The 25164-nt window shown below is 37.7% G+C and overlaps 6 protein-coding genes across 7 annotated transcripts; 3 read left to right on the top strand and 3 right to left on the bottom strand.

The window, feature by feature from the left end:
• Positions 1 to 248: 248 nt before the first annotated feature.
• On the top strand, positions 249 to 1943 carry pttg1 (PTTG1 regulator of sister chromatid separation, securin; the record flags this gene model as incomplete). Its single annotated transcript, XM_079250074.1, has 5 exons — positions 249 to 330; positions 419 to 558; positions 675 to 756; positions 1191 to 1349; positions 1867 to 1943. The coding sequence occupies 5 exons, from the start codon at positions 249 to 251 to the stop codon at positions 1941 to 1943; spliced, it is 540 nt and encodes a 179-aa protein (XP_079106200.1).
• A 680-nt stretch (positions 1944 to 2623) lies between these two features.
• sowahd (sosondowah ankyrin repeat domain family d) lies at positions 2624 to 3789 on the top strand (the record flags this gene model as incomplete). The annotated part of the gene is made up of 1 exon (XM_079250075.1): positions 2624 to 3789. The coding sequence occupies one exon, from the start codon at positions 2624 to 2626 to the stop codon at positions 3593 to 3595; it is 972 nt and encodes a 323-aa protein (XP_079106201.1). The 3' UTR covers positions 3596 to 3789.
• Positions 3790 to 4149: 360 nt separating this feature from the next.
• Positions 4150 to 7307, bottom strand: rpl39 (ribosomal protein L39). The gene is made up of 3 exons (XM_079250361.1): positions 7253 to 7307; positions 6845 to 6948; positions 4150 to 4349 (listed from the first exon to the last, which is right to left on the bottom strand). The coding sequence occupies exons 1-3, from the start codon at positions 7253 to 7255 to the stop codon at positions 4301 to 4303; spliced, it is 156 nt and encodes a 51-aa protein (XP_079106487.1). The 5' UTR covers positions 7256 to 7307; the 3' UTR covers positions 4150 to 4300.
• Positions 7308 to 8155: 848 nt separating this feature from the next.
• Positions 8156 to 13190, bottom strand: upf3b (UPF3B regulator of nonsense mediated mRNA decay). Its single transcript, XM_079250344.1, has 10 exons — positions 13000 to 13190; positions 12640 to 12746; positions 12449 to 12555; positions 12258 to 12356; positions 10236 to 10346; positions 10106 to 10149; positions 9815 to 10003; positions 9579 to 9733; positions 9194 to 9497; positions 8156 to 9108 (listed from the first exon to the last, which is right to left on the bottom strand). The coding sequence occupies exons 1-10, from the start codon at positions 13108 to 13110 to the stop codon at positions 8974 to 8976; spliced, it is 1362 nt and encodes a 453-aa protein (XP_079106470.1). The 5' UTR covers positions 13111 to 13190; the 3' UTR covers positions 8156 to 8973.
• A 2447-nt stretch (positions 13191 to 15637) lies between these two features.
• Positions 15638 to 20055, bottom strand: nkap (NFKB activating protein). Of its 2 annotated transcripts, none has more exons than XM_079250351.1 (8): positions 19517 to 20055; positions 18017 to 18097; positions 17843 to 17907; positions 17653 to 17748; positions 17528 to 17570; positions 17248 to 17448; positions 16690 to 16839; positions 15638 to 16066 (listed from the first exon to the last, which is right to left on the bottom strand). In XM_079250351.1, exons 1-8 carry the CDS (start codon positions 19930 to 19932, stop codon positions 15892 to 15894), a joined length of 1227 nt encoding a protein of 408 aa, XP_079106477.1. In that variant the 5' UTR covers positions 19933 to 20055; the 3' UTR covers positions 15638 to 15891. The 2 variants fall into 2 exon arrangements, with proteins under 2 accessions (XP_079106477.1, XP_079106476.1); XM_079250350.1 differs by having other exon boundaries at positions 17528 to 17573.
• Positions 20056 to 20775: 720 nt separating this feature from the next.
• zbtb33 (zinc finger and BTB domain containing 33) lies at positions 20776 to 24362 on the top strand. Its single transcript, XM_079250341.1, has 2 exons — positions 20776 to 20839; positions 22021 to 24362. The coding sequence occupies exon 2, from the start codon at positions 22023 to 22025 to the stop codon at positions 23913 to 23915; it is 1893 nt and encodes a 630-aa protein (XP_079106467.1). The 5' UTR covers positions 20776 to 20839; positions 22021 to 22022; the 3' UTR covers positions 23916 to 24362.
• The last annotated feature ends 802 nt before the right edge of the window (positions 24363 to 25164 follow it).

Raw genomic sequence — 25164 nt, forward strand, 5'->3', positions numbered from 1 at the left:
GAGAAAAGTGAACATAAATTTTCTTTTTTTTTTTGATTGCTTGGCAAACGGCCTTGGGCCAATTGATAACAAATCACTAAAACGACTAATTAAAATGATTGACTATTAAAAAAAAAAAAAAAAAAAAAAAAAAAAACTTTCCCAATTTACTTACTATTGAAGATAAGGCAAGAAAATAACTTTGGCCTTTTGTTTTACTACTTGCAGCAAGTTGCACAAAGCTAACATCAGTTTATATTTCAGATAAAATGGCAAACATCATTGCCGAGCAAGAAAATGTCCTTCATGCACCTTCTCTGAAAATGCGACAGCGACTTCAGTCTGCTCCAGGTATAGAAATGTCGTCTTCTGTATAGTAATCTTCTGCTGTGTGGATACTAATTATTATTGCATACTAATTATTGCATCTTTCCCCCAGAGAAACTTCTGAAATCTCCTTTGATCACTAAAAGCACCTTCACCCCTGTGCCCTCTGGCCGTAAGGCTCTTGGGGATGTGAACAAAAAGATTTCAACCCCAGCTGTAAACATGCAAGAGAAGACAGTGTTAAAGGCACAGGTTGGACTTGAACACAACATATCCAGTCTAAAACGAAGTGTCAAGCTGTGATGTTATTTTTAATATTTATTACATGCAATGTGTCAGTGTGTACTCATGATGATTTTTCCCTATAGGAAACCATTGTCAAGCATGCTCCTCACTCTAAAGTGGAGGAATATCCAGAAATAGAAAAGTTCATCCCTTATGATCCTCTGGGTAAATTACATCTACAATCGTAATAGTTTTTACAAAGTCGTTTTGAAATGTTTCACTGTAATCAGGCAATTACAGTCAAATCGGACAACATTGCTTCGCTATTATGTTTAGGAACTTTAAATTTTTACATCTTTAACAAACTCTAATCTTAATGGGGATACTCTTCAGCCATTAGAAATGCTAAGGCACAAAGTCTGTTAACTATGGACATAATCTAGACTCCCTTTTCTGCAGTATTGTGATTTTAAAGTGAACATTTATTGGGTTGCAACATGGTCTCCATAATTTTTATCTAACAAAAACTTTTTTTTTTTTTTTTTTTTAACCACAAATTGATTTTTATTTTTAGTTATGACCCTCAGTATGCATGAATCTAATTTTACCCATTCTGAGGCTGGGTGTACTCATTATAAAACAAAATTTGTATTTTCCAGAGTGTGACAAGTATGGTATACCTGAAGACTTGATTCCTCTTGGTGGCTTGGCTCTACCTGGATTAGCATGTTTCTCTGAAACTTCACATCAGTTTGAAGAAGACCTGGAAAAGATTGATCCACTCCCAAACCTGTCACCAGTGAAGATGCCAAAACAAGGTATCAAACTCTTATAAGGTCCATATCAACAATTACTGTTGGACTGAACCATGTTTTAATCTTTCTTGTTCAATGCTATAAACATCTCTTAACTAGGTGTGTGCTGAGATGGTCTGGAATATAGTCAGAACAGATTATGAAATGATGATGCTCTTTGTTTACAGACTACTTAATCTGATATTGGACATAAACCGTCCCAAAGGAACCAGCTCAACGTGTCCTAGTGATCTAGTCAGGTTAAGAGTGCCACCTTGTGTGATGCTTAAAAACAAACTTTCAGCTCAAAATATACTTTTATCATGAAGGGGAAAATGCCATACTATCAAGTTGAGTTTAGATGGAAAATTACTACCTCTTCTTTTTTCAATTTAACTTTTAGACTCGAGTGGTATTCCACCTGTGCAATAAAATATTTGTCCAGCAACAGGCTGCAGTAATTATAGTGTGAAGAGCAGGCAAGACATGGCAGTGTCATTAACTACATGTGTATCATTAACTCAAATGAATATATTTTCAGATTACTGCTTGGAGCTGGAAGCCTTTCTTCAAACAATTGATGAGCTGACCATTGAGTTTCCTCCAGAATCTTTCTGAACATGTATGTTGTAACTTTTTTTTTTATCTTTAATTTCTGAAAAATAAAGTTGTTTTACCTTTCATGCTCTGCTTGGCACTACTATAATTGACATGCTCTGAAAGTATCAGGGGAGTAAACTATGACTTCCTGCTTTTGAGGACCATCAGTGGTCACATGTGAGGGATTCTCGCCATTGGCTTTGCTGGAGATTAGAATGAACTTTGTCTCATTTCCTCTTTCAGCGGAAAGTAGAATTTGTCCAGAAGCTTAAAAAGATCAGGTCTACACGGTGTGTTGCAGTATCTGACATGGTCACATGGACTAAAAACTATCTATACAACTGGAGCAGCTTGAGTGTGTGTGTGTGTGTGCGCGCGCCTCTGTTAGGAGTCAACCTGCGTTTTGGACTTGGAACAGGTGATTTTTTGTTTGGTGTGGTAGTAGATAAAATCCTGTAAAACTTACTGTAACATTTTAGTGTTAAGTTAGAGGAACTGTCTTTTTTTTTTATTTTTTTTATCAACACATTCAGACATATTTCTATCTCAAGTTTACCTTATGTACATTTAATCTCGAGCCAGGAAATGAGTCCAGTAGAACCGAAGGGAACATATTGGTGTTAATCTGAGGCTTCTTCAGGGCGTAGTCTAAATAAAAGGAAGTAGCCTTGACTACTGTGCAGAGGAAGCCAAGCAGCATGTATGAGAGCGCATCAGATTCTGCTGGATCTGAACCAGCTGTCAGCAATTCCGACGCCCACGTCAGCAGGGCATCCAGACAGGGCAGCGTTGTGGACCGCTTGTCGAGATACGGCATGCAAGTCATGCCCAGCGCGTTCCAGCGTAGGTCGAGGCTGCAGAGGCAGCAGGAGATCAGTGACTGCTCCGGACCGGGGGGGCTTCAAACAGAAGCTCCGGAGAGGGGGTCGCTCACACCCGCTATGCGTAAAAAATACCTAAAAGAGCTGCTCCTGAGTAATTCGTCACACAGCGGATTCAGCAGCGTGTTGTCCTCAGAAAGTACCAGTGTGTCCTCCCAGCAGGACGCAGACTGGGCTTTGTACCCGATGGAGCACGCATGGATGTTGTCAGCAATAGAAGGAAACTATGAAACCCTGTTGGAGTTTATTACCCTGGACCCCCAGCTGTTAACCAGAAGGGATTTTATCAGTGGCTATTCGGTTCTTCATTGGCTGGCCAAGAGTGGACAGGACGAGACTCTCATCAAACTGCTACGGTACGCAGAAAGTGAAGGCATAGCCCTGAATGTGAACCTACGGGGCAGCGGTGGTCTCACCCCGCTACACGTCGCCAGCATGCAAAGCCAGTACATGGTCATCAAGCTGCTGGTCGGAGCTTTCGGTGCCAACATCGATGTTATGGACTACAACGGGAAGAGACCCTGGCAGTATCTGAAAGGAGACGCCCCGTTGGAGATGAAAGAGCTGTTGGGGACTTGGGACGATGAGCACAGCTGCGGATGTGTGCAAAATCCCAACAAAAATGTCAATAACAACTGCGCTGGCACAGTGAACATCACTGCATGCGATAAGGTGGACAGTGGGAAAGCAGAAGATGTGCAGGACAATGAGATTTCTTGGAGCGGCTGGAGATTTGGGTCTATCAGAAAGCTGCTACCTTCCTTTTCTTTTCTTGGAAACAAAACCTGATCAGTTAACTTTTTATCATATGTGCATTAAAATTTAATGATCTTGTGCCTCTGGAGGATTACACATGCACTTGAAAAGGTACTTTTCTCAGCACTTGTAACTATAGTCCTTGAAACACAAAGGCGTTTAACAAAGCAGCAGCTTATGGATGAATCTGATTTACAAAAAACTCAAATTTGAATAAATATTTTTGTACTTCAGAGACTGGTTTCATCTTTTAGCAACAGCCAGTAAAACATTTCTGTAAGACAGCTTTCTACCTCCAGACTGAGCATTACATTTTCCCTTTAAGTCAGCCTGCTTGAATGGCTGTGCTGTATTCCAGACAAAGTTAAGTCAAACTACAAATAGTCTTTCATGAACAAGTTAGTGTGGGCAGATCCGACCCCTCCTCAGTGAGAAGGCTTCTTTATCTGCAAAGCTGAGTCAACACACCCTCCCCATCTGAAATTTGGCTTGCCTAAAAATAAATATTTGAAAGGTGAAAAAAAAAAAGCAGCCTAGTAAAGTGATATCAGATTAAAGGCAAAAGAAAGCAAAAATAACTCCTGTAACAAGTTTGATCATAGATCTTTTATTGTCAAACATGAGCATAACCAGAGTATCTGTACAAAACTGCTGCTCCAGATGACACGGATCCCTTCCTGTGGTCAGGCCCAGCAGCAAGGTGTCCTGACAGATGCTGGGATCCACTGACCCTCATGTTTACAGGCCGAGCTTGGTCCTCCTCCAGTGTCTCCTCTTGGAGTTGTACCTGAAAACAAGGGACAAAATAAATGTAGAGCATCTTCTGAAGACAAACAGGAACTTGTACAAACCAGAAAACTATGCCTTTACTTAAAACAGTCTAGCTGGCTATTAAAGCCAAACTGAGCAAAAACGAGGTATTGAGTTATTACTATAAATCTCACTGGAACAACTTTTTATTGTGCTCCCCAAGAGTAAAAGGTCTATTTCTAAGTTTACTCTTAGAAAACATCCACATTTAAACTTACATTCAGCACTGTTTATTAGCCAATTATTTCAAGCAGGTAATAGTTCAACTAGATCAAAGTTCAATAACACAGCTTGTTTTAAGGCCCAAGTCAAAAACTGAAGAACTAAATTTAGCAGATAAAAAATCTCCGGCAGTTCCTAGTTATAATATGGTGTTGCTGAAAAATAAACCATTTGCTATGTATTAAAACTAGTGTTCTACAGCGACATATTGAATATTTTGAGTTTTGTTAACTTATTCCTGCAGATATTGACAAAGGCAAACTAGTGTAAATCAAGCTGACACTATTAATACCAGAAACAAAATTCAAGAACAGATTTAACAAATTCTGACTTTATAGGGATCACTATAAACAATATGTACAGAGTATATTGTGGTCATAATCAAATTTACAATAAATGCTCTGGAATCTTTTACTAATCTCACTTAGAGCAAACTATCTGATCCTTCACAAGTCTCCGGTATTAAATGAATGGCGAACATGGAAGAGTCCAAGACTAGTGTAACGCAAATTAACAGTCCAACAGAAAAGAAATTTACTGTGTAGATCAGTCATTCAAGCAAGCACAGAAACCATCAGGTGTTCAGCTGCAGAGCCTCCTCACTGGAGCAGTGAGCAGGAGTACAGGCTCTACAGCAGAAATGCTCTCAGCAGGGTTAATGACAGCACTCTACTGACATTGAGTGCTGTATTTGCAGACCTGCTTTGGATGACGTGCAGTTCTGGTCCTTTAGTCTACATTAGTGAACAAGTCTTCTCCACACTTACTCTCAAGCCGAACAACTTGGAAATTAAATGCATCGCCTGAGAGCACTTTAAAATTGTTAAAAACAGTCCCTAAACTCTTTTTACAACTGGCCATCCTCTACAACAGCTATGATGTCAAAATAATTTCACGGATCACTAGATCGTTGCAATAAGGACAGGAAAAAAAAGGTATAGCCTGCATTTATTAAATTTGGGATTTTATCCACGTATTTAATTACTTTAATGCAATAACGCATTAACAACTAAGTCAGGAATCATGATATACCCTACATTGGCATTATATTGACAACAGATTTTAAGCATGTAGGCATTTTGTTGCTGTCGTGAACCCAATCCAGCAATATTTTCTTTATCATTTTTATTTCGGAAGTGGCTGACAGTTCTTCAGCTTTTTATATTCATAGCAGAGGTGTTGAAAATCAGCCTCATGGCCTGAAGGTTTTTCCACATTTCCCTGCTTCAACACACCATACTCAAATTAAATGGATCCAACAGCCTATGAAATCCTGCACAATGGCTAATTTATTAAGAGTCCTGTGTGTTAGGAGCAGGGAAATAAGATAACCCTACAGGATTGTAGCCTTTAAGGACCGGAGTTGGGTTCCCCTGAATTAGAGGATGGCTTTTGATATATCCTATAATTAGCCAGTCATCAATAATGTGTGGGTGGGAGACCACTGCTCTGCAACTTCTTTAAGAACCACTGCCCTGCAGGTTTTGAAGTTTCCCTACTTCTACTCATCTGGCTCAAAATGAATGGGTCATTAACAGGCTTCTGCAGAACTTGAAGACAAAGATATGCAAGTTAAGAAACATACAGATGGTGTGAAAACATTTTTGTTGAAGGAAAACACTTATCGCTGCACACTTGTGAGCAAAGGAAACTAGTTAAACTAAGATGCTTATGGTGTAAAAATATAACTGAAGAAACTGAAGGCCTGTTAAATGGCTACATCCATGTCAAACATTATCATACATCGCTGCCCTTACAATTCCATGGGACATTTATTCTGTCATGTTTAAGTCAACTCCTCCACTAAATGGGATCAATAGTTTAATGCATATATGCACCTGCATGTTTATCATTTAATCAGTGTAGGGTTGTACAATATCAAAAGGGGACTATAATGTAACATTTTAAACTGAGTACATTTGTAAGATGCTACAGGAGGTACTGTTCATGCATATTATGTGAAAAGATGTCAAGGGGAAAACACCCGACACTCTCAGATCATTACACTAAGCCAGTACGAAAGTATATATTTTTAGGAAGGTATATCTATAACAGAATTTTATTTTACTATGCATCTCTAAGGCTGCAAACACCACTTAAAGTGATAACTGAGGTAAAACATTTTGTCCTTATTGCAGCATCTCATTTCAGTGAAATTCTGCCATATCCACAGCTTCTTTAACTTGCTAATGAAAGGTTTGGATGGGTGCTGAGCCGACAAAGCAGCTGTAAAACAGCAGCTGAACTCACCTGATCTTGTTGCCAGTTTTCATCCTGATCCACTGAGGAATCGGCCTGTTCTGTTTCTGCTTCTTGGCGAGGAAACGCTTGATCCTGAAAGTCTTGTGGGACGACTGTAAACAGGCAAACTGGTCAGCTCAGAGTAAACAATGACTGCGTATACAGATGAAAATACGTCAGATTTATAAAAGTGTTCACACAAAGCTGAAAGGAATAACTATCTAGAAGGAAGTGCTCAGATAACATGTCATGCAGAGAACTACGGATAATGGAGCGGCTTACTTTTAACCTCCTATTTCATCCTTTCAGACAACATATAGATAATTCATTAACTACTTTAAAGTTAATAAATCATTTTATGAAAAGGATTCGGTTAACATGGAGTACTGATGTGGATGTTTAAAGATTTGTTTTTACCATTTTGTCCACAGTCCTTTCCCCACTATGGCGGTGGTCGAAGAGAAAGACGGAAGTGACGTCCGGAGCTTAACAAATGAGCGCCACGAAGCAGCGACACCAAAAGGCCATTTAATGCATTGCATCAAAGCCTTACAGCCCTGTAAAGACTCATAGTGTAATTTTTTTAAAGTTTAAAACTAAAAAAGTTTTATAGATTTGGCCGATTAAAAATTAACAAGAGTAAATCAAAGTGGAAAAAAAGTATCAGGGCATGAATTCCCAAGATCATTGTCCTTCAAACTCCATCGATTTTCCCTAAGTATAAGATTTTCATATGGAAATATAATCAAGATATCAATCCAAACCAAAACTTTATTTTACCAAATCATAGAACTTCTGTAATTTCCACTCAATCAACTATATGTAGTTCATTAGTTTTAACAACAGGAACTAAAACAACCAGCATAGAAGAAATGTTCAGGCTGATCATATATTATATTATGGTTGTTAGACAGCTTACTTGTGTAGTTTTTTTTTGTTTGTTTTGTTTTTTGTTTTTTTTACGAGTCCACACAATTTATACACTTAAAAGTAAAATGCTACTAAACCTGCTACCTGCAGTGCTACAACATTTCCATGTGATCGATCAAATAAATCACTTGGAGAGGAGATGAGGGACAGCAACCAGGAAGGAATTGTCAAGGTTTCTAAACTGGATTTTGAATCCAGCTACAAGGCAGTAAACTGGAAGAACTGTCCGTCATATAATTTGTAAACAAAAAGAAAAAAAAAAAAAATCTATTACACACAGAAAATGAAATTCAGAGTAAATCCGGTATGATGAAATAACATCTTTCTCTTGTATTCTGTCTCAAATAACAAAGCAAAAAAAGACAAAACAAACACTTAAGCAAAGAGGTTTTATTTCCTGTTCAAATTGGGTACTGTTTCTGTCACGCTGTATTACATGCTGTACTGTGCATCACGTTTGTTTCAAGGGAATCTGAGATTAGAAAAAGGGAAAAGGCCACAGGTTGGTCACTGATTATTTGACTTGCATGCCCAAATCTGTATGCAAGAATACCTGTTACATGGCAGTATAATCAAAATGGCTATTTCTCCTCTATCAGTTCATATTAATGAATGTAACACATGATCCTGGACCAGGTACATGCATAGTTAGTGTGTGTTCTATTTTATTAGACTGATAGATCGTGAAAAAGTTATAGCACAACTTAAACTATCCATCTCCCAAAGTACAGTAGGATGCAATTTACAGGAATACACTTCAAAGTAAAAACAACAAAACAGAAATTATCTGTCATTGATGCAGAATCTAAATTGTAAAGCTTGACAATGTCGATCTTTTGACATAAAAGAGCGTTAAACTTAGATCATTCAGAGCCAAGAGAGATGTAACATTAGCATTTACATTTTTTCCATCAGAAGAACAACAAAGTAAGGTCACTTTGAGATCACGGGGTCCCAGAAAGCTTTGGCTTCACCTAATGTCTCCTACAGCAAAACTCTTAGCAAAAGTTATTGTTACCTTACCTAACAAAACTAAAAAGGGTCACATTCAGGCATTGACAGGCTCCACAATCTTGCTCTGAGACCGGGAAAGCTGGATGCAGCCCTACTTTGACTGCGGCTCGGAGAGGCCACATTGCTGCTCTGAGCCTCACAGGCCTGTTTCTTCTCTCCTCACCAAACTTAAGATTTCACAAGCAGAAATGAGCTCAGTCGTCTCCTTTCTCAGCCACCTTCTTGTTCTCAGGTTCTGGCTTTCTGTCAGCAGAGCTGGATTCAGCTCCTCCTGCAACCCGGTTGCGGCTCCGAGCCCCTGGCTGGTATAGCTGAATAGCCGGCCGGTCCTGAAGCAAAGAAACAACTGCCTCAGAAACACTTCCACATGACTGTAAGAAATAACTAGATCTTTTGATAATCAATTGTCATCACCTTATTCCGTAAACGCTCTCTTTTCTCCTCCTTTTTGCCTTCCCTGGCAATTTTTTCCAGCTTCTCAGATTGGGGCAAGTCTGCCATCATATCACTCCTCTTCTTTTCCAAGGCCTTTTCTTTTTTAAATTCCTCCTCACGCTTCCTGTAAAAGTTTTCCCCATCCTGATGCTCCCTCTTTCTCCGTCTTTCGTCATCTTGCCGTCTAATGCGCTCTTTCTCTTTCTGCCGCCGCTCTTTCTCCCGCTCTCTGTCTCGATCTATGTCACGCTCCCTGAATTCCTTTCGCACGTCTCCTTCCCCTCTGCAAGTAAATGAGATCTGTGTAGTCATCATGGTCAAAGCGAGCAAAGCAAGTGCCAAACAAAGATTAAAAAAAACTCACTTTCTTCCTCTATCCTCCTTATTTTCAAAGTGGCGTCTCTTGTGCTCAATACTTCCAAAGGATCTCTCCTCTTTAATTAGCTTCTCCGGTTTTTTAGGTCTGTCCTTGGGTCGTTCAGAATCAGCATCATCACATCTGTCTGGCTTCTTCAGGAGCTGGAAATAAAGCCAAATTAAATTAAAAAATGAGAAAATTAATAACAATTGCAAACAGTTTCATTTTTCTGCATCACAGACCTTAATTTTTGGTTCTTCTTTTGCTTGGTCCTTGTCCTTCTCCAGCGGTTTCTCAACTCTCTTAATCTTGTCTACTTCTTTACGTTTCCTCCTCTCCTCCTCCCTCCACTTTCGGCGCTCCTCATCACGTAGGCGCTTGCGCTCAAGTTCCCTCCTTCTCCTCTCCTCTTTCTTCTCCTCTCTAAGTCTCTGAGCAGAGATAATAGGATTTGTGATGGCAGCCTCCAGCAGGCAACCTACTGTAAAAGCATACTTCAAATGGCACGATATGGAGACAGAGAACATATTTACCTGTTTATTCTTCAGGAAGTCCAGCAGAGGAGTCGTTTTTTTTGCTTGAAGGAGAAAAAAAATGAAATCATGCCTCATGCTGTGTAACTTTTAACATATGTGTTGTGATATTTTGGGATATCTAACATACCTACAAACTCCTTTGATCTTGCTTCAATCTCTTCTAAAAGGGTCTCAGGTGTGGATGTCAGCTTATCTTCATCTCCATTGTAATATTCAAGGAACTTTTTGTAATCTGGATCTTACAGAAATAAATTAATAAATTATAGTTTTTCTCAGTCACTCTGGTGCATTTCACACACCACAATTAATATTTGCACATACAAAACAACTGGTTCAAACTGCAGAACCTGGTGGATAACTTGCAAAAGTGTGTTATTTGCTAAAAACATAGTTCATTCCTTAAAAGTATTTATGTTAGTGAAAATATTAAAGCCATCAACATGAGAAGCCCTGTCACTGAGTACAAACAAGGTACTCAAATGGCTTACAATCTGCTCCTGAACACATCCAAGACAAAGGAGCTAATTTAAGACTTTAGAAAGAACAGAATGGATACAGCCTATTCTCATTGGTGGAATCTGTGTGGAAAGGGTCAGTGATTTCTGCTTTCTGGAAATTTCTCGACAATAAGGAGAAACGGACACCACACAGCTGAAAGACTCCACTTCCTGAGAATCCTCAGGAAGAACATCCTACAGTACCTGCTTGTGTCTTTTTACTGCTCCACTATAGAGAGCACTGCTTCTGAACGTAAAAAGAACTTTAGAGGGTGACCGAAAAGGCCGAGAAGGTCCCTGGATGCCCTCTACTCACACTGGAGGAACTTCATGGCTCTTATTGTCTCAATAACCAACACCATCCTGTAGGACTCTTGGTGCCTGAGCAATTTTCTGTTTGAGCTACTGCTGTCAGGTGGATGGTATAAGGCCATCAAAACCACAACCAAGAGCCTAAAATAAAAATTTCTTTCCTACCCACTGCTGTCCATACTTACCTCTTTATTGAGATTTGTGTAATACCAAATTTGTGCAAAATCCACTTCGAGCTATATACACTCAGTGCAGAATATTATGTAAACGTGTTCCCATTTCTATAGACATGTTCTTTTTGTGAATATATGTATGTAATATATTTTTATGATGTGTTTCACATAGTATTTATAATATTTATGGTGCTTAGTAAGTGTACTTAAAAACCTTGCTTTTTGTTGTACTTGTTGCAATGACAATCAAGCAAATCTAAATCTGAATCTTAACCATGTTTTCATTACGACACTGTAATCTGCAAGTGGTTTTAATACAAAAAAGTCAGATGTCAGAGACAGAAATGCCCAAGACGGCACTACACAGTGCATGTACAGCCATTTGAAAACTAAAGTAAGGTTACATGTTACTGCTGTTAGTAGGGTAAACTAAAATACATGACAAAGAATACATTTGTTTCACATACTCACTTAATATGCTCTTTGTCTTCTTGCAGTAATTGTTTATAGCATTAGGCAAATAAACATACACTTTAGTCACTTAAATATAACTAACTTTATGTATGTTTTCAACCCTTGGATACAATTGTGACCAACTATAAACAATATACTACAATATACTACTGGAACAGTACATCAGCATCACAACGAATATCTGTGATGCAGTCTTTTGTCAAGTGATGAAGCTGCTGTTTATTCATTGCATCATACTTAATTTTTTATAACTGACGTAACTTGTATGTAATGACTCAAGCAATGATATGAGGACTATTAGATTTATGGGGATTGACTATTGTGCAGTAATAAGTATTGTTAATTTAGACTGACATGACTAAAGCAAAAGATAATATGAAATAGCAGAGGACTGTATGAAAGCAAATGCTATAAGTCAAAAAGCATTTGTAATTCGATCAGTACAATGATGTGATCTGATGTGCTTAAATGACTAATTGATATAGAATTTGAAATATTTATTTTGATAATGTTAATGATAAACTGTACTATCAACTAATAAAATCGTGTAAGAAAATGCCAAATATATTTGTAAGACTGGTTTGGTTGAAAAAAGAAAAGAAAAACACTTTAATAAGCCCTTGCCAAACTGTTTTGATTTTAGTGCAATATTACAACCAGAAAAGTTTAAAAAAAAAAAAAAAAAATCTTTACCTTCAGTAATTGTTCCACATTTTGAGTCCTTCTTCTTACTTTTTTTTTTGGCAGTCTTTTGAAAAGGTGCAAACTCCACGATGGCAGGATACTCCTGACCTGTTTGGATGTAGACAAGAATGCTGCTTTAGGGTTACCCTGTAAAAAGCCCTAAATTTTTCAATTTAACTCGAGTTTCGTGGTCTTCATACCTCTGTTATCTATGAATACATATCCATCAAATCGATCTCTGAAGAGAACTATATCCTCTTGTTTTTTAAAATTGATGTAGGCCCTTGCAAAGAGGTGGGGGTAAAGGCTAAAAGGGGAAAACACTTAACACTGTGAGAAGATATTGATATTATATAAACATCAGCTACAACAATTAGTATTGTTAACTCACCTGGTGTCGTTAGAAAAAAACTCCAAGTAATCCACCTCTGGGAGCGGCTGCAGCTGCTCCTCCAACTCCTCTTTGGTCAGACTTGGTGGAAGTCGCCTGATCACAATCTAGGAGATCATTTAAGATCCCAATAGACATAACATGAAAAATGACAGTGATACATTATCACCTAAATATAATACTACTTGTCAAGTGGCAAGTAGTCTAGATTAAATTTTTCATTGAAATCTGAAATTCAGACGACGCAGTTTACGTCTGACTAAACTGAACCATTCTAATAGCAAACGGATATTTATTTTTAAACTTCACTTTGAATCATGGCATTTAGCAACATTAGCTAACGTAACTAGCAAGTTTTACCTTTGTCATGGCCTCTTTCTTTTCCTTGGACTTTTCTGTCTTTTCTCCATCCTCACACTTAATCTCCACCTTTTTCTCAATCGGTCGAGTGTTTTCTTTGTCTTCTTTCATACTTAAAGCTAATGTGTACAGCTAGGTAATCCCATAACATCCGACAGACTTGTTTACTTTCTTCTGGATAGTTAGCAGGCTACTACTAGCCACCGAACTTAGCGTAACTTCCTATCTGGCGTTTGGACATGCAGTTCAGCGTTTCTGCGGGAGGGGGCGCTGTAGTGAAGCAGAAGAAATAACAATTGACATAGTTAATATGTTTTGGTTTTAATATACAAAAGGTTTTTATTGAGATTTTCTGTCGATAAGATGAAGATGCTTTGTTTTTCTCCATATGTAATGATAAATGACCAAGGAGTATGAATTAAGAAAAATGTGTGCACTTTTTCAAAACAATTAAAAAAAAATGGCTTTTGTTGTTTAAATAAACGTTTCCATAAACCAATTACAATCACATTTATATTAACTGTGCATATTTCTGGTGAATTGTTTTAAGACTCCTTGTTTTACGATATTAACAAAATCCGTTTAGAGTTAAAATTCTATTAACGTGATGCATTTAATATTTCATATTTAGTAATGTCCGCTAATTTGAATGCGTTTACTTTGAAAGACAAAAACAGGAAATACTTTCTTCTTCCGGTGGCGGAACGCAGGTCATGAGGACAGTCGACATTTTGTCAGCTTCGTAGCAAAACAAACCGTCTTCGGGTGATTACAGGACAACTTGGTTGTCCTCAGATTTGGTCTTTGACATCATTTAGTTACAATAAGTAACCATGTGGTATGAAATTTTACCTGGCCTCGGCATTATGACCGTTTGTCTGATCATTCCCGGAATCGTCACCGCGCAAGTCCAGAAGTTCACCAATGGAGGAAAGGTGAAGGCGACGCCACTTAGTCCTGCAACTCTGTGTTTTTTGTAAACTGTGCTTTCTTCCTCTATATTTGTGCATTCACATGACTAACTTCATCACTCCAATGCAGGAGAAGCGATTGACCCGGGTCCCATGGCACTGGTATATGTTGGAGAGGGACAGGCGAGTGGCAGGAACAGGACGCCACTACGACACCAAGGTGAGTCTTTCGTTTTTCAGAAACGAAGATTCAGACCTATAAAATAGCTGTTTTTGACCCCTTTTATGGGACGGTCTCCTAGTTGTTCTTACAGTGGACTGAACAATATTTCTATTGTTAAAGTCAAACGATTACAAAGAATATGTTGTTGAAAGACAAAGAAGTGGATAAGAAATGAGAGCCTGCCAATGGAGAACCGTTTTTAAATGCACAGATACATTAATAATATTCTATATAACTAGTACAAAAAAATTAATAAAATGTTTATATGGTATTTAAATATATATTTTTTCAGTTCTACCTCTTTTCCTTGATCCACTTTACTTGTTTAAAGATGAACTTTGTCATGCTTAGTCAGTTAGTAGTTATAAAGTTTAGTGTTTTCATACCTGCCTGAATATGAACCAGTGGCTGCTTAGAAATCGAAAACTGTTTTTTGACTAACATTGATGATTTTGTTTCTCTTTTCCTATCCCGCTTTTCTCTCAACAGGGTCTTGAGAACATCAACTGATGAGGATTGTGGAGAAAATAATAAACACCAAGTTAATTGTCCTGTAAATTAAAAGATTATATTTAACATGCATTTCTTTTTGACTCATTTAAAGTTAGGATCAAATAAATTGTTCCCACTTGGAAATCTTTTGAAGACTCTTCTGTTCATTTGTACCTGCAACAGATGCTAAACAGAGAATCAAATAAATTTTCAACATCTGATGTGTTGCAGCAGGAAAACTCCTATCATTTGCAGGACTGTGGCCCTTGAGGTCCGTAGTTGCTCACCCCTGCATTAGGGCACTGTGAGGATCAGCCATTCTTTTCTGATTTTAACATGCAGTGGGCCTTTCAGAAACTAATAGGTTTTATGGTAATTTGTAAATGATAAGGTAATCTTCGTCACGTGCAGTTATACATGGTACACTACAATAAAATGTATTTTTGCGACTCACGTCCTTTTGTTATTGACAAGCATGCTCAAATCACATCTCCTAAATCCAGTTAAAGTATTGTCATGACCAAAATATCACTCTGTAAACTCATTGCTAACACGCAGCCACTTTGACAGGACTTATATGGTGAATAAAGAGTATAAGAAAAATACTGAAGTTACGGTTAACTTGGCTGTTACTAAACTATACAGGTTGGAAAGCTGCTGAACTATTTGCTCCTTTAAGTATGTTGATTTGCATTCTGATATGAATTAAGATTAGTTTATTTATATATATATATATATATATATATATATATATATATAATGTTGAAACATATATATATATATATATATATATGTTGAAACATGTCTGATTCTGAATTAGTCTCAGCTTTGAAAAGTTTAAAAAAAAAATAAATCTGAGTTTTAATAAAACAATGAAATGAATATAAAATATTTGCAAGAATAAACTGAGATTTTAAGTATTTTTTTTCCCACATTCACTTAGGAATTACAGATATTTTTTGTTTTGTAACTACAACTGAGTAAAGACAGAAATACAAGCAGGAGATAATACTAATATTGACAGTTTATTGGCCGTTCTGATCAGGTAAATTGGAAGAAATTTACAAGAGGAAATAAACAATTGAAATACTGCATGAACAGCTTGAAAATAAAGCAATTGAATACACAATATGTTTCATTACAATTAAAAAGCCTCTTGCTGTACATTCAACTGAAACTGAAGATGGCTGAAAGAAAACGCGTTACATCTGAACTCAAACAGAACAGGTGTGTAAATAAAGGGAGTCGAAGGAGAGACAGAAGTGTTCACTTCTCATCTTTGCCTTTGGTTTTCCTATAAACCATTTCCCTGAAGCTGGACAGGATCTTGCTTTCCCTCTTCCTCCTCTCCTCCTGGTTGAAGGATGCCAGAGCTCTCTTTTCATCCGCACTGTAGATCTGGTTTTCCTTTCTCAGACGCACAGCCTCCATACGACGATGTCTACAGGGCCATAACAAAATGTTGGCGTTAAAAAAACAACAATGTGTAGCCATGTCCATTCATCCACGAGTGGCTGAAAAAACATCCTGAACCAGCAAACTTTGTCATTTAAGGAAAAAAAAAGGTTTAAACTTATTTATGAGGCAAACGGGTGTAAATAGCTCCTGTTAAAGAATGACAAACTGTTAGTGTGCACAGTTACGATGATCATTTAGGAACAATGTCATATTAATATTGATCAGGGGCCTGTCAATCATGCAATAACAAGGAAATATCCTATCAGACAGCTGCTTCAGGTGCGAGAAGATGGGTATTAATAGTGAACTTGCCAGAGAGGAAGTTTACTTCACAGAGTTAATCACCATAGTAACAGACTCAGTAAGACCTGCATCACTTTCTGGAAAGGAAAACCCAGTTTCCCACAATTCAACATGATGTACTCAAAACTTCAACATAACCTGCTTTCTGGAACAGACCTCCGATTATCAGAATTCAATGTTTCACTAAAAAATTGGTTACCATTAAAGAGAATAATCTTATTCCGTTTATCATATTACATGCTGCAATTAAAATCTATTCACAGCCCAAATAATATTATAGTCTGACTTTGAAGCATTGCATACCTGCTGCCGCTCATAACGTAGCCAGATTTCTCAAAGTTTGCAATCTCATCACTGGTGAGGCCGATTTCTCCTCTTCTGGGGATACGTTTCCCAGCTTTTACATACTCTGCCATTGCAGCACCTTCACCTGGCAACAGCGCATGACCAAAACTGGAGGAAGACAAACATACCGTGTTAAACACACATACAGTATATCACCATTGTTTTCATTTTAATGCAGGCTTTAGATCAGTCATAATGGTCAATCTAAAAAGACTCAAATATGGGGGAAAAAAAGAAAATTGACATTTAACTTTTAATAATAAAAGCTGAAGGGGAAAAAGTTGAGGTAGTTTCAGTCTATTCATTTTGTTTCTTTTTTGTTAACTTATTTGAAAACAAATAGGAGTTTCATATCAACACCACTTGTTTTCTGCAGCAGAACCCTTTGATAAGCTGATTTATAAATCAGAGATTTTTGTTGATGCTGATTTGGAATATACGTATGCTTATTTGAAAATACTAATCACATGTATGTGAATAAATATAGAAAAGAACAACCAAAAAGGAGGGACTCACTCCAGAGGTTTGTCGTCCTGGGACAGATGAGTGAGCGGAGCTTCAGGGCCAACTACGTGTTCGTCCACATTTGTTTTCTCCACCCACATCAACCCATTTGGATCTTCCTCCTCCTCCTCGTCCTCCTCCGACTCTTCACTGCTGGAGTCGCTGGACTCTTCCCTGCTCTTCTTTACCTTCTTCTTTTTGGACTTCTTTGACCTATTAGAAATATGATTAGTTAATCATAATACTTTTATATATGAGCAAAGCTGCTGAGAAGTTGCAAATTTGAACCAACTTTTTGCTTTTCTTCTTCTTTTTCTTCTTCTTTATATCTTCTTCTGCTAAATAAAAACATGTTGGTCCAAATGATGAAAATTTAAGCTAATTCTTGAAAAATGTAATTAATTATGACTGCCTCACCATCAGAATCAGATTCCAGCTCACTGTCCTCTGAATGCTTCTTGTTCTTTCTTTTTTTGGACTTCTTTTTCTTCTTTTTTTTCTTCTTCTTTTCTTCTGTAAATTAAAGATAGGATTCTGTGTAAATATAAAGGCGTACACACAACCCATCTCCGGTTACGTAATTTATATGTGTTCAAACACTGCTTACCTTGTGAGCTTGATTCTGAACTGCTGTTTTTCTCGTCTTCCTCAACTGGTGTGAATTCATCTGAGCTGATGGAAGTAAATTATGTAAATAAGTAAGAGGGAAAAATTCAAAACATTTCTTCAAAAACCAAAAACAAACAACTTATTGCTGTACTGGTGGGGAATCTTAACTTACTCTGGTTCTTTCACTCTGGGCGAATATCCCCAAACTTCAGGACACCCCAGTTCACCAATCCTTTCCCTCTCCTGAAGGCGTCTGGAAAAGAAACTCAGATGGTAAAATCTTCTAGTCTGAAACAAATTACTGCTTTTTACCATGTGAAAAGGTCCCACTTTTCAAAACTGTTAAACAGCACGAGAAGAAATGTGAAAACAGACTGATACAAAGTGACCCATCAGGTCATCTGGATCATATGGACAGGTCAAGCAAAACAGATTCCTGCTGGAAAAAATTCTTGAGGTTCATTATTGGTAAACTTTACAACCAATAAAAATGTTATTATTAAAATTTAAACTTGCAGCTAGTTATAATATAATAATAGTTATAATATCATGACTTTGATCTGAAATAGAAAACCACAGACTATTTCACAAAAGTGGCCCAATGATGTCAGTAAAAAAAAAAAAAAAAAAAAAAAAAAAATATATATATATATATATATATACATACATACATATATATACATACATACATACATACATATACATACATACATACATATACATACATACATACATACATATACATACATACATACATATACATACATACATATATATATATATAAATCAGAAAATTCATACACCAACAAGGTTGACATTCGAGGCAAGTAGCATGATGTGTCTTTCCATGCAACACAACCACAGATGACTGGGATTAGAACTACCAACCTGGACAACCCACTTTCACATGTGGGCCACTGATTCCCAATAAACAGAAATAAATCTACTGGTTTCTTTTAAGTTTTCACTAAATGTTTTTTACTTTTGGATTTTGGGCTCCAGTAGCCGGACTGACAGTAGCCGGACAGGAAAGGGGTCAGAAAAGGCAGAGATTCGGACTACAGCAAAGGACCCCAGGCCAGGACTCAAACGTGGGCCAACTGCACCAAAGAGCTGAAGCCTATTTCAATTCTACAAAATGTTTTAATTTGTCAGATTTATAAATAAATAAATCAATAAAATCACCTTTGCCACCATAATAGTTGACAAATACTTTTGATACTGATTCTAGCTTCCAGCCTCATCTGTGATGCTTTCCTCTTTAAACATCTATTCTCATGTGTTTTATTATTGCAATGTAATTTCTTTAGCAAACACTGCTAAACATAGCTCTACTTATGAAAACAAGCTTTTCAATTAAGACAAATGTTTTAGGTGTCTATTTTATTAACTGGAGTAGGGGATGTTCATTTGGACAAAGCTCATGTAAAAGCAAATCTTAGATCCTACACTATTACAAAATTACAATACACTCTACAGAAGTTTAATCTCTGGAGGTGTAATATGAGAAAGGTGTAAAGTATTCAACACACATTATACATTCAGGGAAGAGACAAACGATTTAAAAGTTCGTGGCTGCATCTGTTTCATATTTCATAATATACTGTGATTTGTAGGATTTTGGGGAGGTTGCCTCTACCACTTGTTTCTTTTTGGACCTAAGTGTACATACCTAGCAATAAAAGCCTCTTGTCTCTGCCGCTGAACATCGTCCCTCTGCTGCTCGTAATAATAGTCGTCTTTGAAGCTCCCGTGTTTTCCAGGAGCATCCCTCTGCTCGTGCCAGTGGTTATGGTTGTTGCTGGCGTTGTTGTGACGCTCTCTGGATCGAGACCGCGACCTGGAGCGACTCCGACCTGGACTTCCAATCCGTATCCGTCTGAGGTTTCTCGCCTCTTTGAACCGACGTTCCCGTTCCTCACGCTCCCTCTCTCGGTTACGCGGTTTGGGGAGTTTGGGCCCGAAGCTGTCCGGAGACAGCTCGCGGCTGCCGCTGCGGTGTCTGCTGCGGGAGCGAGTGCGGGGTCTTCTGGCCCGAGGACTCCGAGATTCCCCTCCGTCAGAGCTTGACCGATCCGATAAAGGCATACCCTCTAGCTGCTGTAGGCTTAGTGCTGAACGAAATAAAAACAAAAATTCAAAATCATTGAGAGAAAAATTGTAATCAAGATAACTTCCCTTTTTAAAGTACGCAAGCAATAACAGGAAGTCTAAACGTGTCCGTCAGCATAAAACAGCCCTCTTTCTAGATTCTCCTCAGGTTAGTTCCGTTTACTCTTCGAAAGAATTGGCTATAAGAGTGAAGAATACAAACAACTTCGATTAAATATATGTTTTTTTCACGATGAAATAACTCCCAGTTTCTAAATGCGTACTTTTGTTGTTTAAAAATCTTAATTCTCCAGGATTTTTCTAAAATATATATGATTGAGTGTATAAACAGTTTTATTTCCAAACCATGGACCATGAATGAGAAATTAAATCAGCCATTTAGTTTGACATTTTCATTCAGTGTATTTTTTTTTTTACTCTGAACAAATATCCGAGGGAACAGCATAGGGAAAAATATTTATAATACATTTGAAACTGATGGAGAAAACTGTATATTGTTTTCTTATATTGTCTGTAGTGTGTGATAGATTTTCAAGTCTTTTTAAAAAAAAAAAAAAAAAAAAGTTTTCTACGCTAACAAAAGTTGGTTTGACCATATTAAATTCTGATATATGGAGTTTGAATTGAGTTAAAGGAATTGCACCCAAAATCCAATTAAATTTATCAAGCACACTCAAGTCCATAAAAGAGCGACCTTTTCTTTTCTTTTCTTTTCTTTTCTTTTCTCATAAAAACACTGCACATAATTGTGTGGAAAGAGATACTTCCGGTAACGTAGCTGACAGCGGCACCGAGCTTCCGGTTTGTTGTAGCCAGTCAAGTTCACTAACTCACTAGGTGGCAGCGGTCAGGCTTAGTCTTGGCTCAAGCTTCGAGGTTGCAGGTGAATATAGCTAAATCTGTACGACCTTTTGATAGACGAGATTTAGACAGAGAAAGGCGTTCATTAACGTGAGTCTAGTACGTTAGGCTAGCATGCTGAGAAGATGCTAAACAGAAGGCCGCGCTTCCTCCTAATGAGGAGGAAGCTGTTACCTTTGTTAGCAGGCTAACAGCAGCGGCTGATTATTGTGTTCATCATGAATTAAGAAGCAGTAATAACACTTATAATCAAGGAACATAGTTTTAACATTGTTTTACACTCCGGTAGTTAATTGAGTTTTTAATGTATGGTAGATAATATAACTTCAGAAAACTAACGTTTATCTTATAACAAAAGGTAACATTAGTGTTTAGTTCTTGTACCTATCACAACTACACTTTTTCCTGTTTTTTCTTTTGTGCAAAACACTGTTTTTCTAAAGGGTTATTGACTGTTCTGAGTGGGCACGTATGAAATGGCTATATTTATTTGTTTATTTATTTTTAATTGTAATTACTAAAAATATTTATTGCTTTTATATGATCGCATCTAGTGAGCTGCAGATTATTACGGAGAACAAAATTATGCGATTGGATGATGTATTTAAAAAATATTGTAACAATCGTAGAGATACTTTTAAGTGTCCTACACAGAAACTGAGATTATATTTCATAACCATTAAAAAAGGTTGCATTTATTACTTTTTTTTTATTTAGCTCGAGAAATGATATATGTTGTTCTAGTTATAGTTTGAGTTAAATTAAATTGATTAGTTTATTGCATATGGACAAGACATTTCACCTTAGAATCATGAAATATTTCTGATGTGTTTGGACAGAAATTGTCTGCAAATACAAACACTTTTTGGTAACAATCTAGATTACCTGAAGCTAAACCTCAGTGGTTATGGACTTTCGTCTGTTGTCATAAATTATTGTTTAGGGCCTAATGAATAGTCCAGCATGGCTTTATCCTGCTTATGCATTCTGTATACAGAGATAGAAAAGTTTAAAAAAAAAAAAAAAAAAAAAGAGTTTTAGCTTCTTTTATAAACTTTTTTGTATTTAGTTACTTTTTTTTTTACTTTTGCAATAATTCAGCCTCCTGAACTTGAAAAACTGGATTACGAAACAGCTCTGTCAGTGACGTTTTCTGTATATTCAGAGACTCTGTTTCTGATTTGTTTTTCTTCATTTTTTTAGCCATGCCAAGTCTAAAGCTGATATCTGCAACCGACACACAGTATTCAACAGCTGTCTTGAAGTCCCTGAATGACCAGCGAAATCATGGATTATTTTGTGACGTCACCATCATCATACAAGACAAGAAATTCAGAGCTCACAAAACAATCCTGTCTGCATCAAGTACATATTTCCATCAGCTTTTCAGTGTCGCTGGACAAGTCATCGAGTTGAACTTCATCAGGCCAGAGATATTTGAGCAGATCCTCAACTATATTTACAGCTCAAAGATTGTCCGTGTCCGTTCTGACATGCTTGAGGAGCTCATAAATGCTGGACAGGTACTGGGGGTGAAGTTCATTGCAAACTTGCGTTCACCTTTATCGCATGTTAAAGGTCTTCCTGGCTTGTCTATGGAGTCAGAAAACAAAAGTGACACATCCACAGAGATAATGCCAATAATCACAGAGTCCTTCTCCATTTCTGCAGAGGAATTCAACCAGGCAAACAAACCTGTAGACAACGAGGAGGACTCAGACAATGATATTGTGTTTGTCTCATACACAGATGCTCAATCCCGAGCTGCCAGCCTAAAAGCCAACCCTAGCGAAGTCATTGATTTGGACAAAGCAGATTCAGAAAGTGCTGCGTCCGAGCAAAACGTGGAAACAAATCATACAGCCTCAACGGATGAAAAAAACCCTGCAACACCTACAGCAACAAATGCTGCAAAGCCTCCCAGCGTAAAATCTACTCACTCCGGTGTGTCGGTCAGCAGCCCCCTGCGCAGTCCTGACAGTAGCTCCGATAACTCGTCTTCACCCGCTAGAATGTCCTCGGGAAGTGTTGCACCGACACCAGCCACACCAAACAGTTTAATCCCTGAGCCACACAGTGCCTCCCAGTGCTCTGAAAGAAGTGAGCAAGGGGGAGTCCACAAGAAGCACATTTCTACTTCAACTCAGCCAGGGGATTTTAAAATCAGGCTCTTAGATGTGTCAGAAATTGCAGCTGTACATCCGAACACTCCCGACCAAACTGTAGCAGCAAAAAAGACTGTGACACTCGATAAAGCCACAGAAATAGATTCCATTTCATCAGGCTGTAAAGTCTATGCCAATATTGGCGAAGATACTTATGACATTGTCCCAGTAAAGGAAGATCCAGGAGAAGGAGGCTCCAAATCCAGTAAAGGAAAGAGATCTTTGATGGCTACATCCTCAAGACCTTTTGATAAAGCGCCGTTGTCACCTCAGGGTGAACCAACCAAGAAGAAAACTAAAGCAGAGCTTGAAGATCACTATGAGCTGATCATGGATGGAAAGACTTTCTACGTGTGCATCGTGTGTAAGCGGCCCTATGTGTGTCTGACGAGTCTCCGCCGTCATTTCAACACCCACTCATGGGAAAAAAAGTACCCATGCCGCTATTGTGACAAGGTCTTTGCCTTGGCTGAATACAGAACTAAACATGAAATCTACCACACAGGAGAGAGAAGGTACCAGTGCTTGTTGTGCAATAAAACGTTCATCAATTACCAGGTACTCTCGACTCACTGCAAGCAAGTCCACAACCAGGATCCTAGTGGGAGGAAGGAGAAGGATGATGATAGCAACAATTTATACCGCCTGCTGCCGTGCAGAACTGTGCAGATGAAGTCGTACTCTTGGGTTAATAATGGGCCAGGGGTCCCTGTCATATCTGAGGACGGCAGCGTTCATCACATAGCAACAGACGACGATACTGTCCACTCTTCCACCCAAAGGAAGATGTTGAACTGGGACGACATCTTCATCGAGCCTGATGTTCACAATGCTAGTATGGCACCTGGCAGCCACATGCAACCAGGGTCAACCATGAACTCTCCTCCACGGGGACCCACAGAGTTTGAGTATATTACACCAGACAACTACTAACACTCACTGTTCATCATTACCTGTGCCTTTTAGGTGCCCCTTCTTTTTGTCTTCTTCATTTTAATATCATCAACCAATTTATGTTTTTATCAATGGTGTTGGCTTAAGATATGCCTGCATTTTCCTTTCAGTTAAGTGAGGTTAGTGGTGTTTTTAGAAATAGCAACTTAGTAATAATGCACTTAAGATCATTGTCAGGCTTATGTAGTTTAAAGTTGTTTGAAGGCTTCAAACAGGGAAAGCAGCTGTAGACAGCACCAGGATAAAGTCTTGTCAGTCATTTGACTTCATTAAAAGCTGAAGGAAGATTGAGCAAGTAGTTGTAGGTTAGAACTGGAACATGACTGAACTTTGCTCACCCGTAATGCTCTGCCTTTGTAATAGCCTTAATTTACTGTTCTTGGCATGAATCATTGTGAAATTTTCAAGAGAAGAAAGTAAAAAGTATACATCACTTGGGTATATATATATATATATATATATATATATATATATATATATATATATCATTTTCAAGAATTCAAAAATCATTGAAGAGCAACAAAATAATGTTTTCGCTATGATCACAGTGGAGTTCAGTAATTCAGATACTATGAAGTTGTAAGGTTTGTCAAGTCTTCAGATTAAATTTCTGAAGCACCAAAATACTGCATTACGGTGAAATATTTGAATAATCTTGTCATCTTCTCTCTGTTTTGACATTTTGGTCACACAGCCTAATGTGGTTACAGACATTGAGCAGCCAAATGAAGCCCATTACATAAAATGAAGATGGGGTTCCTATGTTAAGTGTTTGAAATCCCAGTTGAGGTTTTCCTGCATGTAACCAGGCAAATTTTCTTATAGTCTGGTCAGAATATATAGTAATATATAATACAAGTTATTAAATTAAAAAAGCTTGTTCAGATTTCATGTTCATCATCAATACAATGCTAAATCTCTAGCTCTGAAGTTTAGATGTAAAGCTTCTCAGGCTTTGTTTCATATTTACTTGTTTGAGGGAATGTCATGTTGTAAAAAGTATATTTTTCATTATTTGCTTGCCTCCACATCTGGCCTTTGTGACAGAAGGGTTGTACAGTTATTAAATTTTGCAGAAGTATGAACAAGAGTAAAAAAAATTTTAAGTTGAACACCTACACGGTGTGGGCTAGAAATTTTTAATGCAAATGTAATTTTCTACATTTAGGCCGAAGTTCTAATTTGGTTAGTGTAGGTAAAAGTAGAGCTAACATGGGATTCAGACTGT

This window comes from Telmatherina bonti, assembly GCF_933228915.1.
Source record: "Telmatherina bonti genome assembly, chromosome: 12".
NCBI classification, from domain to species: Eukaryota; Metazoa; Chordata; class Actinopteri; order Atheriniformes; family Telmatherinidae; genus Telmatherina; species Telmatherina bonti.

Excerpts from the sequence above, each read along its gene's own strand:
- nkap (XM_079250350.1), bottom strand. The coding sequence starts at position 19,932 with ATGCCTTTATCGGATCGGTCAAGCTCTGACGGAGGGGAATCTCGGAGT. Across the intron at positions 17,908-18,016 it reads CCCAGAGTGAAAGAACCAGA|CTCAGATGAATTCACACCAG; the intron begins GTAAGTTAAGAT and ends TACTTCCATCAG. Across the intron at positions 17,574-17,652 it reads GCTGGAATCTGATTCTGATG|CAGAAGAAGATATAAAGAAG; the intron begins GTGAGGCAGTCA and ends GTTTTTATTTAG.
- upf3b (XM_079250344.1), bottom strand. The coding sequence starts at position 13,110 with ATGAAAGAAGACAAAGAAAACACTCGACCGATTGAGAAAAAGGTGGAG. Across the intron at positions 10,004-10,105 it reads ACTTCCTGAAGAATAAACAG|AGACTTAGAGAGGAGAAGAA; the intron begins GTAAATATGTTC and ends ATCTCTGCTCAG. Across the intron at positions 9,109-9,193 it reads GAGAGCGTTTACGGAATAAG|GACCGGCCGGCTATTCAGCT; the intron begins GTGATGACAATT and ends TCTTTGCTTCAG.
- rpl39 (XM_079250361.1), bottom strand. Across the intron at positions 4,350-6,844 it reads AAAACTGGCAACAAGATCAG|GTACAACTCCAAGAGGAGAC; the intron begins GTGAGTTCAGCT and ends CCTTGTTTTCAG.
- zbtb33 (XM_079250341.1), top strand. The coding sequence starts at position 22,023 with ATGCCAAGTCTAAAGCTGATATCTGCAACCGACACACAGTATTCAACA.